A 16,584-nucleotide genomic window follows, 5' to 3' on the forward strand; every position below is an offset into this window, starting at 1 on the left:
TACTTCTCACCTTTACGAACTTACAGTAAACTATGTGATGTTCCTTATTCCTTTTTGGTTCACGTAAGTTCAGGATTACGTAATGGGGACATATATCTATATTCGTAATACTATATATGTTTGTGACGTAAGGATGTGTTCTTTCATATTACTGCAGGTGCACCCACGACGGACCTAGGGTAGTTAAAACAGTAATCAACAAACCAACTTCCGCAAAAACTTCCGAAAGGATACTTTGTATATCAGTAGTATACTCATTAATATTGCTATGAAGTTGTAACAATTTTAAAATGATAAATAGTCATATAAAAGTATCTGTTTATACATGTTTCACCAATGAATTTTAAATGTAAAGTTCCTATCGCGAATTTTCCGTGAAGTTGCGGTTAGCCCGGTAGCATGCCAATCGGCTTTCTACTAAAAATACTACCCAACCTTCACGAACGTATCATGTATTTGATTTGTATTGTAAACTGTGAATTGTAATGTTGTAATGTAAAAGTGTGAATTCAGGGGAAAGCTCAATTCGTTACACTCGCTCAAGTTTACGCTAAATAAAAAAACTCCAAAACGAAACAAAAGTTCAACAAGTTGTATTTAAGTTGGTAAATAAACGGTACATGGGATTCTGATGAAAACCGATTCTCGGAGTTCTGAGAGAACAACTTAATAACATGCAGAGATTCCAGCACGGACAGTCCGATATAATTCTTTGCACAAAATCGACACTAACGTGCGGAAATCCAGCACAGCTAGCCCGATATCACATAAATTCCACTAACGTGCGGGGTTCCAGCACAGTTAATTAACCCAACATAACACTCTATGCTAACGTGCGGGGTTCCAGCACAGTTAGCCCAACCGTTCTCTTCCAGATCTTAAAACATTCTCCTTACAATTATTTTTTTGACAGGCATTGCTTTTTTATGATAAAGGGATAGTAATGGCTTGCCAGAAAAGTAAACATTCACATATATAGCTGTTACGATAATTTCACACTTCTATTGTCCAACAAGTGAAGAAGATATTAAAGACTAGTGTTAGGAGGGATTGTTATAGATAAGTTTAGAAATCTTCGATTTTAAACTTTTAATGTAACACATGATCACTTACAGCATCTAAATTTTACTTTTGAAATAATACAGTAGCTAGTATGCTAAAGTTATCATTTACTCACTGGCGTCGGAAGCAAATTGAAAGTGGGGGGGGGGGGTGGGGGGGGGGATAGACTAATCCTCAGAAATCTTAACAAGCAAAAAAAGAAAGAACCTAATTCCCAAAATCATAAAAATCCTAATCCGTCGGGGGGGGGGGGGGGGGGGGGGCTGGGGGGTTACCTATAGCTCCTAAAAAATTCTTACCTACCAAATTTTTTTTCCCCAATCATGAAATTCCTAATCCGGGGGGGGGGGGGGGGGCTAGTATGACTCCAACTTCTCATTATTTCAATCTTTTCAAGGTAAATTTAGGAACAATTATGTTTCCTGCGACAAAAAGTGGGGGACTGAACCCTCTCTGATGCTATGTGCCTAATGATTAGATCTAACTTTGCAAAAAAAGTGTGGGGGGGGGGGGGGGGGGCTAAGCTTCGCGGTTTATAAAGCGTAAACTGTCCCAAACCATTTTATATCGTATAAAACTAATAAATATTGAATTCATTCCTTAACTAAAAACATCGACGTCGCCGGACGTTACGGCGCAACGAGAGGTACAAACAAAATGGATTTAACCCAGGAAAAAGCCGACATACGCTGTGAAAATGCTCAATGGTGCAAAAAATAAGTCAACAATTATTTGCAAGTTTGTGTTTAACTGTAATGAACTTTGTGGGGGTGGTGGTAAGTGTATTTTGAATCTAAAACAGTCCGAAAGAGAGTAGAATGTCTGTAAATATTTGGTCAAACATTAAATAAGTAACGTCAACCGACGTTCAGGGTTATCCTTACTTTAAACTAAGAGATACACGGTTAGAAAATGAAAACTTTTAGGAACTAACTTATGATTCTCGAACAAATTTGTGCAAATAAGATGTTAAGTGGTTCAGTGCCATTTAAAATTGTAAGGAGAAAGTCACAAGAGACTACGCGTGATATAAAGACGGGGTATATCTATAAATTGTGCGTGTTTAATCTTGACGTCATGTTTTGAACATTACCGTGCGCCGTGGTGACAAAACATGTTGTTTTTAAAAAGGGGTAACAAAAATACCATTTCATCAAATGGACTAAAACTTCGCATATCAATAACATAAATGTTGGTGCACATATTAATCTGTTAAGTATGACTTTCATGAAAAATATATGATAGACATCCACATTGTATTCGTATTTTTTGATTGACCCTCGTATAATAGATTTGCTGTCAACGAGACATGTTAAAGTATTACTTAGGGAGAGGTTGGTATACAGATTCTAGAACTTGTAATAAGAATGCAATAAAATACGTTTAAACCCTAGATAACCTCATTAGAATTATCGGTCAAAATTGTATGTCAAAAAGCCTTTTTACTAGCATCTTTTCTATATATAGAACACCCTAATTTGAGTTTCCTTAAGGAATCGTTCTTTGATTATTGTGAGGTGATAATTTTGGTCGGGGCGTGATTTTAAAAATCCAATAAATCCCGAAGGGCTTTATGATAAATTTGATCACGCCCCGACCATTACGTGTTCATCTCCCTTACACATGTATATGTATATACAGTAGTGTCTAAGAAGATCGTCGATGTGCCATGCAGAAATTGTATCGATGAATTTGAGATATTTGTAACAGGAATTTCCAATCATTGAAAATCATCTCTTAATTGTTGGTGTTTAAGCTCTATCAACTCACTATACTGTAACTCCTCAAATGACATGTTAGCTTACACATGTCTCTAGTTTTTGAGAGAATATGGGGGGAATAAGATGGCGCAAATGTCCATTCGGTTTAGTCGTGAAAAAATAAGTTATTTTTCCCCAATTAAATCTATTCAAATATATTATGATACAAGTTTGCAAAAGCACGATTTCTAACTACATTCAGTTTTTAATATATTTAACAAAAGATAAAAAAAAAAATATTGTCTGAAATTTTGGTGGAATCGAACCCATTTCGAAAAAAAAACTAGATATACCGGTATAAGGTTAGCTTATGTCAGGAACTCTGAGCCATTTCAGACGCAACAGGCAAGTTAAATATTATGACTTTGGCCACGAATTTACGGACTTGTATTATTTTTTCAAAACGTTCAATTGTTGGGATACAAAATAGGTTTAAAATCAATGATATGTTAAATATATATTGTTTTCAATAATTTTTTTTTAAAATAAAAGATTTATTGATATTTTAATTTTTCAGTAGTTTGTCCGACCGTGAATGGGCATTTTTCACGCCTTATCCACCCATCTTCTTAGTAGATTAAAGAATTAAATTAAAATGAGATATATAATTTTATGAATTTCAAATATTAACGTGCATTTCATACAACATAAACTACATAAGTAACATCGATTTCAAATAGTGGGGTGGGTGGGCCTTATCAAAAATCTTAACAAGAGAAACAATAAATTACTTTGAAAATATTACACCATTTGAAAAAAAAATCTTTTTTCATTGTTTACAATACTTCAGTGAGGCATTTCAAATAGTCTCAAATAGAAGCAAGAATTTTTACCAATGCGGAAAAAAGCTTCTTTCCATCTCCATATCCGGCATTTAGTTTTAAGATACAAAATCTCATATACGTTTTTTTAAAGCAATTTTGATATATTTTCCATAGCTCTAAATCTACACGGATCAAAGTATTAGTGATTTACGCAACATGATCTTATGAAAAAGTCATTTCGTCTTTGCATTATATTTTAAAGTCTGTGTTGAAATATGATGACATCCCTGATTTCCGTTAGAAAATTATGCTTTTCAAGCAACCGGAATATATTGTCATGCACCAAACATTTGAAGGCAAGTGTGGTATCTTATTTTAAATTTGTGAGTTTTACTATATTAAAAAAATACAGTAAAGTTATTTTATATGCATGCCATTTAAACAGAATAATGTTGAAAAACAAAGAAAACTTACGTAATATCTCCACTCTTTTTATTTTTAAATTGCGTATTGAATATACTTTTTATGGCAACCTATTTTTGAAACAATACAAATAGCCAGCATTACGCAAAGTCACACGTTTAGGCTATTATTGAAATTTTCATATGTCATTGATTACTTAGGTTGTTTAAATATAATGTTTTATTTGCTCTTGTAAACTAAAGAACCAATCTATCAATCATTAAGAGTGTTTAAGCATGCAATTTGTAGATACCCATACACATAATCTTCTGACATCGATTTCTGATACTTTAATATTGAAACTGTCATTTGCAGTAAAATAAAATAACAACCTTTGAATCTGCTTACTTTATATAAGAATGCAGGAGTGAAAAGCTGTTTAAACAACTCTTACTATCAGGATAGTATCTAAATGAGCTAGACCTTAATACAAATAGAACATGGATTTGAGATTGGATAAAGATAATAATTCACATTTTGATTTCATATTCAATCTTGGTATCAGCAATGGTCTACCAAAAAAAACCCTTACACATGGAATATTATTTTAACCAAATGCATTTGTAATCAAATGAATCTTTTAAATGACTGGATTGCATTAAGAATAAATTGTTTTTCCCCACAGAATTTAACATCACCTAGATGTAATTTTTCAACATGGAACAAACAGATATCCAAAGTCTTAAAGAAAAATAAGGTAATATTTTATTTATATTATATTTACTTAAGTATTGATTAAATATGAAATATATGAGAATCCCAACTTAGCATGTTTTATCAATATTCATGTTCACGAAAATGTTTAATATTGCATATATGCCTTGAGAGTATACACTTCTGCCAATAAAGTGATGTACTATGATTAGTGATGCCACAATTTGATTGAACAGTTAAACTGGTCAAATCATAGGTTGCAGTTTATAACAGAGGCATTTTAATTGGCCCATTTTGTACCTGCCCATTCTTACCTGCTTATGCAGTACTGATAATTTATGCATCCCCCCCCCCCCTCAACTCACATATATGGCCAGAAATTAGTCCTGACTTTTTCCCCACTCTATTTGTAACCAGTAACATTTTACATGTATATAAACAAACCACACTTCTTCATTTTTTGGAGGTGGTGACAATTTTTCAAAGATTTTCAGTACAGATTTATTGTAAGCAAATAAGTGAGGACATATATTCTGTAAAGCATTGAATGGATTTCACTGCATGTCAACTCGAATTTTCACGTAGATCTACATTTTGCAGCAAGCTTTTTACTAGGAATAACAGTCTGTTCAACTCAAGCGATTTATATGCTTCAAGGGTCTCAGTATAAAGTTCATTCAGCCAACCAGAGGAACCACAACAGATGCTGCTACAGCTCCATTTAGCCGGCAGCAGAAAATCATTGGGGCGTGGTTGTTTGGCTGTGCTGGCATGTGCTTTGGTGCTGTGATACTTGGAGGAGTCACAAGGTAATTAAATTAAGCCAAAATTCGTATACTGTAACTTGTTTAAAATTAGTTCTCAGTAAATCTCCTACTGGAGAACATGAGAAGCTGTGCTCACATGGATTTTAAAAATATTGGTACTACGGTACACTTTATGAAATTACAAAATAAATTAAGCACTGGCAATTATACGTTCTCCCAATTGGACAAAAAAGATGGGATTGCGGAATTCATTATGTGTAAACGGTACTTGCATTGAATAAGGAATCTAGTCAATTTATCTACAATATTTAGCTGATGAAATCCCAGGGATTGAACATTTCATCTAGTAGGAGATTCAGTACATTAATTTATATCTCTACCCTCCATCCTCCGTAGACTTACAGAATCTGGACTTTCCATGGTGGACTGGCAGTTGTTAAAAGACATGAAGCCTCCCAGGAGCCAACAAGAATGGGAGGAAGAGTTTGAGAGATACAAGCAGTATCCAGAATACCAACAGTAGGTTGAAACATAATCATGGAAGCAGATATGCTACATATTTTCCTTTAGAATATTTCTTTTGTGAGAAATGCTTAGTATACATTATAATGAATTGTTTTGTTGTCTTATCTTTATTGCAGCATCATAAAGGAGCGTGATTTCACCCTGTCAGATTTTAAGTTTATTTATTACATGGAGTATGGCCACAGGATGTGGGGCCGTATGATAGGTGTGGCTTTCTTAGTCCCAGCTGCTTTCTTCCTCAGCAAGGGATGGGTCAACAGAAGCCTTAAATTCCGCCTAGCGGGAAATGCGGCTCTCCTAGGCTTTCAAGTAAGATTTATGAATTTGCCGATGAATATTTAAGAAATTCATTATTTGTATGATTGGAATAATTTTATCATATATTTATGGAAAAAAATTAGCAGATAAAATGTACTCAGTAATAAAGAGGTATAAAAAGAAGACATTTATTGATGAAAGAAACAAATAAGAAAGGTTATATATTATTCTTCAGGGATTTCTGGGATGGTACATGGTGAAGAGTGGACTACAGCAACAGCCCCTCCCCACAGACGTCCCCAGGGTAAGTCAGTACCGACTGGCCGCCCACCTGGGCTCAGCCTTCATCCTCTACTCCATGTTCCTCTGGCAAGGACTGACCCAGTTCATACCCATCAACAATGTGAGTAGATCTTACTCATCTATTGTTTATTACTATCATATATACTTAACTGAAGCTGGCAACTAGAATAAATCACAATAGCAATACTTGCATATGCCCAAATGTTGATCATTGAAAAATAGAGAGCTATTTGACTGCAGTAACAAGAATTGTTTGTATGCATCTTCAGCTACCAAATACGTCCCAGATGAGGAGACTCAGAATAATGGCTCACAGTATAAAGGGACTCACCTTTGTCACTGCAATATCAGGTCAATATGTGCAACTCATTTGTCCTTAAAATTGATGTCTATGTAACAATATCATAAAACAGTGGTACCAAGTGTGTAATTTCTGAATGAATTTATGTAAAATGTATGAAATAAAACATGTGTTCCATGTATTCTACACACACTGTATAATACAACACTTGTATTCTTGTGGGTCTAAGAATTGAAATAAAAGTCTGTGTATGTAATAATTACAAGCTGTGACTTTAATGACAGGTGCCTTCGTAGCGGGACTGGATGCAGGACTAACCTACAATTCCTGGCCCAAAATGGCCGACAGATGGATCCCTAGTGACCTCCTTGCATTCTCACCTACATGGAAAAATTTCTTTGAAAATCCAACCACAGTGCAATTTGATCACAGACATTTGGTATGCATTTATTGACATATCATATGATTTTTTGTATATGGTACATGTATTTGGGGCTCAGGAAGTAGAATATATAGGAGGGGTATTACCCTTATAGCATTAGTTAGACTCTATATTACAACTGCTTATAAGCCGTTTAGGTTGAAAAACATGCTTTGTTTCTCAAAAATTTGTTCTTCAGTATATTTTCATAAATATCAAAACAAATACTGGTGTACCAATGCAATTGTAGTGAAAAATGTTCTTTGATTTTGTACATTTTTAGGCTGAGAGTACTGTCCTTTTGATTGCTGCATTCTGGTTCATGAGCAGGAAGGCTCCACTACCCCCTAGGATGAGAATGGCAGTTAATGCCTTATTAGGCATGGGCCTTTTGCAGGTATTAAAGATTCTCCCTACCAATGCCTGTATATCATTGCTGTGACTCAATGTCTTACTGCGTGAAAAATACAAGTACATTTACTTATTGAATTCCTGGTAGATTTTGATCATGTACCATTAGATATATGTAATTATGCTACCTGTTGCTCTGTCTCTGGTGTGCAATGCATTTCTTTAAAACACCATCCTGTAAATATATGTCTACATGATTCTATGGAATCCTTTGTCTGTTTCAGGCTTCCTTGGGTATATCTACCCTGCTGATGTACGTCCCCACCCCCCTAGCGGCCACCCACCAGTCCGGTTCTTTGGTCCTACTCAGTTTTGCTGTCTGGCTGACTCATGAATTCCGCAGACTCCCGAAATGAGTGAATCGAACTTTTTGACAATGAAACAAGATGTACTTGTACTGACCAGAACGAGTAAACCAATTCTGACTCAATGTGCTTAAAATTGTAAATTTTCAGACACTTTTGTGGAGATTTTTGGCTTCATGGCTTGTACTCAGATATATTGCTTAAGATTTAATCAATATGTCATTGTTATGAAAAAAAAAAAAACCCAAAAACAAAAGCATGATGATTGTTGTATGGTATACTGGGTAACTGTGATGGATGATGAGAATATGTGCTGATACTGTGATATACCTAGTGAAGCAAGGAGTAACAAGTACTGTCAATATGCTTATACATGTAGCTTGATTACAAGTTGTGAATTTAATAAATAGTACTCTTCTGTTGTGTTCTTTTTTTAGCCCCACACCAGCTGAAGGGCTAAGTGTGCAAAAGAGAGAGAGAGAGAGAGAGAGAGAGAGAGAGAGAGAGAGAGAGAGAGAGAGAGAGAGAGACTATGAAAATGCTCTGTCATTGGATAGAATACATCTTGTGATTACGATGTTTCTGTAGATTCCACTAGATGCCCTACAACTCCATGAAGAAAGAACAAATTTAGAACAAAAATGTAGATTAATTTTATGTGTTGTTATTCAAAGGCAATGGTTTGTAATATTTAGGTGGCCTAAACTTAATTCTATGTTTAACGTAACTTCAAAATACCATATTTAAAATGGCCAATATATTGGTTGGCTAGAGCTAGAAGGAGCATTGCAGTACTGAGCCTCAAAGTTTTATTTCCCAAAACTGTAATCCTTGGAGAGATTTGGCTCTGCTTGATATTTGGACTGATGCACCTTCACCAAATCTAGTGGAGGGGTTATTCTAATGTAACAGGATGGGAGAAATTATGATGGACCAGACCGGGATTTGAAACCGAGCCCCCTGAATCTCTTGTCAGGTGCTCTACCAACTGAGCTATCTGGTGGCGGTATTAGAACCAGTCTGACGGTCACACTATAAATATCAAGTTGAGCTGAATCTTTGCTGAGATTACCTAGACTGTGCATAGCTCAAACACAATATGTGCAGTGCAGGAAGTGATTTTGAATACAGGGTATGTAGAATGCTATGTGTGTCCTGATTTAGTCTTTTATACATGTACACCTGGGTTTTTTTTTTATCTACTGATAAAATGTGAATACCAGATAAAATTTTGGGTTTCATTTTACAACTTGTAAAATGTGTTTTAAATTTAGCTCTACTGTTATGTTTTCCAGACGTTCTTTTAAACAGATATTAAACAGCTATCATTTATCTTAACCTAAAATTAGCATACCTTGCATTTTCTTTGTCGGGAAAAGGGGGAGGGGGTCCCATGCTTTATTTCTGTGGATTTTGTTTGTTTGTTAGGGAGTCTTCTTGATCTGAGAGAGAGAGAGAGAGAGAGAGAGAGAGAGAGAGCATAATCTTTTCATGTTCATATGATACGCAAGCAGTTTCATATTCATAAACTCCCGCCACACGGCCCTGCAGTTATCCACGTAGCGCCATCTGTCGACAGAAAAAGTCGGAGTTGCAAGGTACGTGATTTTTTTTTTAAAGAATAGATTTAAAAGGAAAAATCACCATAATTAAACGTAAGACTAATATTTGAAGATTATTTAAAGAGTCATGAAGACATGTATTAAGATTTAGATGTCTCAGAAAACCCGATGAGAAAAACTAGAAAGTGTGTTTTTAAGGAGAAAATTCGAACGGAAAGTGATCTTAAAACGGAAGCATGATAATAAAAAAATTAACGAGTAAACAAACGTGCAAACAGAAAGTCTCACATAGATAAAACATTCTCTTTAAACTAATCTGAATCTGAAGTTTTTGACGATCAAACTGATATCTAGGATTTGTTTATTTGTGACGGTATGTTTTGAAAGACTCAGAATCCACACTGTTTTACAAAATACACTCAATTTTATAATATAAATGTGAAGATCTAAGTCTCTGATGGTTCTCGTGTACATTTGTATGAAATTAGATCTATATGCATGTTGTTTGCATACGCAGGAACGTTATAAATCTTTTTAGTTTGTGCTTATTTATGATGTTGATACATTAATTTGAATGTATACATATATATACAATTAATTATATAGTCTGTCCTATAGTCTGTCCCAATATATTTTTGCCGCATATTTTTCGAAATTATTCGATATTTATAAATACTTCTTGATATAGACGATGTTCATTCAATAGTTTGAAAAAATCACAAAAGTTCCCTTTTGAAACAGGTTTCAATACACGGCTAAAAATAGAAAGTCTACGGGGATTTTGCATTGCATCAACCATAATTAAGCCTGGATGATAACGTTGATAAATTGTGAGAGATATTCCAAGTGACTTCCAAATGGGGAAAAGATGTCAACATTCCCCATTTCGAGTCTCCGTAGGAAATCTGTTTTCGTTCCTGTGAATTTTTACAAGTGAAAAATGATAATGTATGAATGAAATTATCTTGGAAAGGACTGTGTGCGGTTTTATGCATTTTTTGCCCCCAAAATCAAAGTTTTAGAAAGAGCTTTAAAAATATGGTGATAGATAGTTAAAATCATATTGGAAATAAAGGTGTAAAAGGTTATCACCACAGTGAGGTCATAGTGTAGTGATGACCTGATGAATATTGCATTATATTGATAAATTGATGTTTTGTAGCAAAATATGGGCGTTTTCCAATGGTTTTTCGACTGGGAAACATCGAGCGCAGGCTTGCTCAAGTACTATTTTTTAGTATAATGTGTATAACTATCTGAAGAAAAACATATGTTAAAATCGCACTTAAGCAGACCTGTGCTCTATACTTCTGAATGCAATATATAGAGCAAAAATGAGAATATTTTCATTTGTTTGCAAATTTGCGGGAATTAGGTCATGGTGACTTCATAGATAAACAGCGAATGAGCAATGATGCCTAAAATCCTCTATACAATGATTTGTGAAGATTTTATTTTTATACGATACTATTTAAAAACTGGTTGAAATCGGGGGCAGATATTTGACCGTACCGCACATATTCCTTTTCTCTTTCATTGATTTAAATTTCACTTCTTTCACAGGTATGTGTAATTTTATTAAAAATCATCCAAATGTGCAGCAAAAAATATCTTGGGACAGACTTTAGTTGATGTTTCAGTCACATTTGCGTGATTCTATCAAAAATACACATTCCTATAAAAGAAGAAATTGATGAAAGGGAAAAAAGATGTCTTCATTAATACATACATTATCATTTCACTAGAAAGAAAATTTCTTACAGAGATTTATAATGGAAAATGTTGATAATTTATCTTTTCTCCATGCAGAAGTCACTAGATCATTATACCTCACAGTTTTCTGGGTATTATTCAGTGCAAAAAGCCAGTAGACTCCTTTATTTTTAACTGTGTATTGATACCAGTAAAGCAGAAGAGGGGGCATTTCAAAGTAGAAATTGTGGTAATTTTCCATACTTACATGTAATAATGATCATCATTTTTATTTATGATTATTGAATTTATGATTATTGAGTAATTAGGGAAAGTGTGAATTGAGGATATCTTTGGACAGAGTATAAATAAAGAATATTCTATATAAATTAAGACTTGTTTATCCCCCCTTAAATCAAGTAAATTGTATTCATGATTTCTTCTTTTAATATAGGTTTCTGTAGTTACAATGAGAGAGAGCATTCATTGGAAATGATGGCATTGACAAGCTGTACATCCGTGAGGACAGATGATGTGGATGTGTCGTGGTATGCGTCCATAGTTCATAACTGTATTCAGGAGGACAAGTTGAATAAACTGAAAGCAACTCTTCGGAAATTCAACAAAGACCAACGCAGACGGATCGTTGCCCATAAGATCATCGGCAATGCTCCCCTGTTCACAGCTTGTCTGAAGGGACTGGTACACATTGTGAATTATCTGTTAGAGGAGTGCTATGCTGATATTGAACAGCGGGGGATTTATGAAGTGGAGCAAGACCATTCTCGCCATGTTGTCACTCCACTCTGGTGCGCAGCAGTAGCAAACCATATAGAGGTTGTGAAGACATTAGTGCAACATGGTGCTGAAATCAACAGTCCTTCTGATACTCAGTCCACCCCTGTTAGGTCAGCCTGCTACATGACCAACATTTCTATCGTTAAATTCCTTGTGGATCACGGTGCGGACCTTCATAAACCAAACGTCAACGGTGGAACCTGCTTGATAAACTCAGTTCAAGACCCCTTTCTTTGTGAGTACTTGATCAAGAAAGGGGCCAATGTGAATGCTCGTGATAATTCTGGAAACCTGGCTCTTCATTATGCCATTAGGGAAGACCAACTGGAGACTGTTAAACTTCTCCTGAGATATGATTCGGACTATAAAGCTAAGAATGTGTTTGGAGATGATGCTCTGCAGACTGCTGCATTAAGGGGATACACCAGTATTGTGAGATACATTCTGGATAATACGGAACAGACACCCACGGATGCTATACACTCCCTGGAACTTCTAGGAGCAAATCTGGTGGATGAAATTCACGAAATCTCAGGAGCCATCGAGATATGGAAAAAAGCCATGACTCTGAGATATCTAGATCCACAGAACATTATTACCAAGGATATTCCCCAAAATACCATCTATGCTTACCAACATGCTAAAGAACCTCAAACTCTGGAGGAACTGGACAAACTTTCAGAGGCAGACGACGTGTACATGCAGGCCTTGTTGATCAGGGAACGCGTTCTAGGTCCAAACCATAAGGATACAACATTTGGATTAATGTATCGTGGAGCTGTGTATGCAGACAGCCATCGGTACCAGCGGTGTGTAGATCTGTGGATGTATGCCTACAAGTTGAGGCACAGTAAAGGTGATCCCTTGAAACAGGAGTGCCTGTTTACTGTGCAAGCCTTAGTCAAACTTTTCTGGGAAATGCAAGTAGAATTGGAGTCCAATGCTACTGACGAAAGGGTATAGTTTTTTTGCTTCTACCTTTGGTATACTAGCATATATGACAAAACAATTGAAAGTTTTAAACAAAAATAATCAGCACATAGTCATCAGGCTCTAAGGACTAAGGATATACACTGTACAACTTAGATAATCTCAAATTTAACCTAAGTCTCACTTTTTAAAAAAAAGAACGATATTATACTGGAAAAATGAAACTGAGATGAAAAGTAGAACAATTCTAACAAGAGTTTGGACTTGGGGAAGTTGTGTCAAACAGCAATGTGACATAGTCCTGTCTATTTCATTTTTGGCCACTAGCCATTGCTTTTTGAAATCAACAAGATTTTTCTGGCTTTTGATCTGTGTATATTTCACTTGAAACCAGCATCATTTTTAACTTGTTTTGATGCAAGAAAAAGATGGTTACACCCTACCGTAAGTCCAAGGTCTAGTTAAAATGGGTCTAAAAGTGAGCTTGTCTAAAATTTATGGCCCGAGAGCCAGATAGCAGTTGGTGTAAAAGTATGTTATTGTCTACATTGAAATTACTAAATCTTGAGAGGAGAAGGAAATGTTATGATGTAATTGTTTTTCAGGTTAGGTTATGTGATGCCTTGGATGTCTTTGCCAAACTCACGGAGCAGATCATCGATGGACAGCTTGTCATCCAGAAAGGGGACCAGTTTACGGTGGAGAATAACCTGGTGGAGGATTTTCAGCTCCTGCTTCAACTGTCTCTCCACATGATCCACCTCATCTCCCAGCTTCCACAGTCCGACGAGGAAAGCTTCAACTTCAAGAGAATCGTCCACCAGCTTGTGTCTGCCAACCCAAGGGGCCAAGAAGGGGAGAGTCTGCTTCATCTGTCAGTAGATCCAAAAATTTCTCTCACAAGTGAGGAGTTTTTCTCACCATTTCCTTCTTTGGCTGTGGTGCAAATTCTGATAGATTGTGGGGCAGATATAAATGCCGTGGACCACAAACGGAACACAGCTCTGCATAACAGCATAAAGTTCCTTACATACTCAGAACTTCAGAATGAGGGGATCCTCGCCTGTCTCCTGGGACATGGGGCTCACGTGGATGTGTACAATGGCGATGGACAGAGTGCGTTAACGCTGATACAGACAGCGGGGCTTCCTGTGTTCCCATTACAGTACAGAAGTCTCCAATGCCTAGCCTCAGAAGTCATCATGAAGAATAACATCCCATTCCAGAATGAAGTTCCAGCCTCTCTGATTCCGTTTATAAAAATGCATGGTCACACTGTGGGTATGGACCAATAATTTCTACTAGTTTTCAGGGTTACATTACTTGGACAAAGAAAAAATATTTAACAACATTGAGTTACATGTACTAGACATTCTTTACAGTGAACAAAATGTTTATTTTGATTATAAAGTGCAATGTGAAGCTCTTTACACTTGGAATTTTACACAAAGCTTTTACAAGATTTGGTGTGTGGCTTGTACTAATAAATATGCACATATCAATTTGACAAGAGTCAATACCCAAGAGTCATCATAAATCACTAATGCACAATACATTGCATTAATTTGCACGCAAAGCAATGAAGCAGGGATTCTTCTACTTTTATTCATGCACAGGGAATTATTACACAGCAAAACCTAGACATTACATGGCGTTGAGACATTACATTCAGCAAGTTTTGCCAGACTTGTTCTCTAGCTGTACTGTAGGTTAGTAGTAGGTGTTATTTTCATGTTGTTGTGAAAATGAGTTTTTTTATGTTTTTATTTTCTTTTGTTATTTATTCTTATGAAAATCTGTGATCTATGCAGCAAGCTTAGCTTCCCAATGGATTTATATAAAATTTTTTTTAACTTAACGCCATCATTAATTTAATTGCCAAGCGGGGTAAGACAGACAGATGGAATTGCAATCATTGTGCTTGATTAAAGCACCGATTACCGGTACCTTCTTTTGAGACATTGGTCAAAATCTCCATTTTAAGGCATTCAACAATCTTTTCACTTAATGATTGCATATACGTGTATGCATAAACATTCAAAAACTTTGTAAATGATTTGTGTACCAGTTTGGCATTGCTTACTAGGTTTATTTTTGCATTATATGTATGTGTATCAACCATTCCCCCTCTTTGTATCAAAACCATTGCTTGATATATTTGAAAAAAAAAAAAGGTCATGCTATCTTGTGATTATCAGTTACTATGATATTGCTCCGAGTATATGGATAAACTGTACTATATATGAATGAAATTCTAAAATTTGTAAATTTTTGAAACCTAGTAATACAAGAAGCATTTTCCCAATCATGAAGCATTTTCCCAGTTGTGAAGCATTTTCCCATTTGTGAAGCATATTCCTAATTGTGCCCATGCTTATTTATTTACTCTTATATGCACTGTCATTAATGGTGCATTTTTATCAGATTTAGCAGGGCTTGAATTCATTGCATGCGGATTACCAATTGAAAATCCCAAAATCTGATTGAAAAAAGTCCAAAAATAACAGTGTCGAAAAAGGGGGGGGGGGTGTTCGATTGGTACCGGTGTTATAAAACATTGAATTATACATCTCAATAAAAAAAATCTTGAGTGTTTAATGATGATATCATTAATTTTATGATTAAATTGTAAAACAAAAAAATATGCAAATGAAAACCAAATAATTGTATATAGAACTTTGTTTTTTGTTTACTTGCAGTGACCCATATTTGTTAAACAATTTTTCCCAAAATAGGCATTTGTCGGTGAAAAATTCCTGATTGAAAGGTTACAAGACCCTGTACCAAAAGGGTTAATTAAGCCTCGATTCACACAGCTTGCTGTAAAACATGTTAAAAGATATAATTAAGACTTGTGTTTTGTTACCAGATTTTTTTATCTTTAAGACTAAGCTGTCCTGTTTTAATATTAAGATGTTGTTGGTAAATTTACCAGATGAATGGAGTCCAATTTTAACTCAGTTGGCATTCAAAAGTTGTGTAGTATCAAAGTTTTCTGATCAGATGTATCATGTTATGTCAGATCACTGTATGTTATTTAATACAATTACTTGTATATAAATTTAACGGTATGAAATGCAGCATTTTAGTTTTGAAATGGATTGAATGATTGATTTGCTTGTTAAATAAATATACTCGTCTATTTATAAACATGTAAAAGTGTTTGTTTTTCCTACATTTACTCTACCGTAATTAAACCTGTCTCTACACACCAGAAAATTTCAAAAAGCGCATTATGACTTTTATTTTTGAGTTTGAGAAATTCCCTTTATTTTTGTTTGAGGAAGTGAAAAATGTATGTTATGCTTTTACTATGTTCGTATAAAGAAAAAGACATGTACATGTACTTGTAAATTAGATTCTGCATGAACTTTATAATTAAACACAGATTTATAATAGCTGCTTTTATACGGTATATTACCTGGTATATAAAATGAATATAGACTCAAAATTTAACAGTTTACATTAATGATTGGATACTGTCTGCTTTTAAAGAAGAACTTGTAAAAGCACTGCATTGACCTTAACCTTTGACATCCAAACTTAATATTCTAATGGTTACTGCCCTTGCAGTTTATAATTTGCAGTCTTTGGTTGAGCAATGAACCA

At 35.2% G+C, this 16,584-nt stretch overlaps 2 protein-coding genes across 4 annotated transcripts; both read left to right on the plus strand.

Annotated features, from left to right (window-relative positions):
* The first annotated feature begins 3,759 nt into the window (after positions 1-3,759).
* On the plus strand, positions 3,760-8,411 carry LOC128180797 (cytochrome c oxidase assembly protein COX15 homolog). Its single transcript, XM_052848951.1, has 10 exons — positions 3,760-3,942; positions 4,674-4,745; positions 5,360-5,511; positions 5,866-5,988; positions 6,111-6,303; positions 6,488-6,655; positions 6,825-6,906; positions 7,141-7,295; positions 7,561-7,674; positions 7,913-8,411. Exons 1-10 carry the CDS (start codon positions 3,862-3,864, stop codon positions 8,042-8,044), a joined length of 1,272 nt encoding a protein of 423 aa, XP_052704911.1. The 5' UTR covers positions 3,760-3,861; the 3' UTR covers positions 8,045-8,411.
* Positions 8,412-9,541: 1,130 nt separating this feature from the next.
* Positions 9,542-15,440, plus strand: LOC128180575 (protein fem-1 homolog C-like). Of its 3 annotated transcripts, none has more exons than XM_052848696.1 (3): positions 9,542-9,591; positions 11,702-13,002; positions 13,581-15,440. In XM_052848696.1, exons 2-3 carry the CDS (start codon positions 11,740-11,742, stop codon positions 14,268-14,270), a joined length of 1,953 nt encoding a protein of 650 aa, XP_052704656.1. In that variant the 5' UTR covers positions 9,542-9,591; positions 11,702-11,739; the 3' UTR covers positions 14,271-15,440. The 3 variants fall into 3 exon arrangements, with proteins under 3 accessions (XP_052704656.1, XP_052704658.1, XP_052704655.1); XM_052848698.1 differs by lacking the exon at positions 9,542-9,591 and adding an exon at positions 9,674-9,928; XM_052848695.1 differs by lacking the exon at positions 9,542-9,591 and adding an exon at positions 11,349-11,497.
* Positions 15,441-16,584: the final 1,144 nt, after the last annotated feature.

Source organism: Crassostrea angulata, chromosome 4, assembly GCF_025612915.1.
Source record: "Crassostrea angulata isolate pt1a10 chromosome 4, ASM2561291v2, whole genome shotgun sequence".
Lineage (NCBI taxonomy): Eukaryota > Metazoa > Mollusca > Bivalvia > Ostreida > Ostreidae > Magallana > Magallana angulata.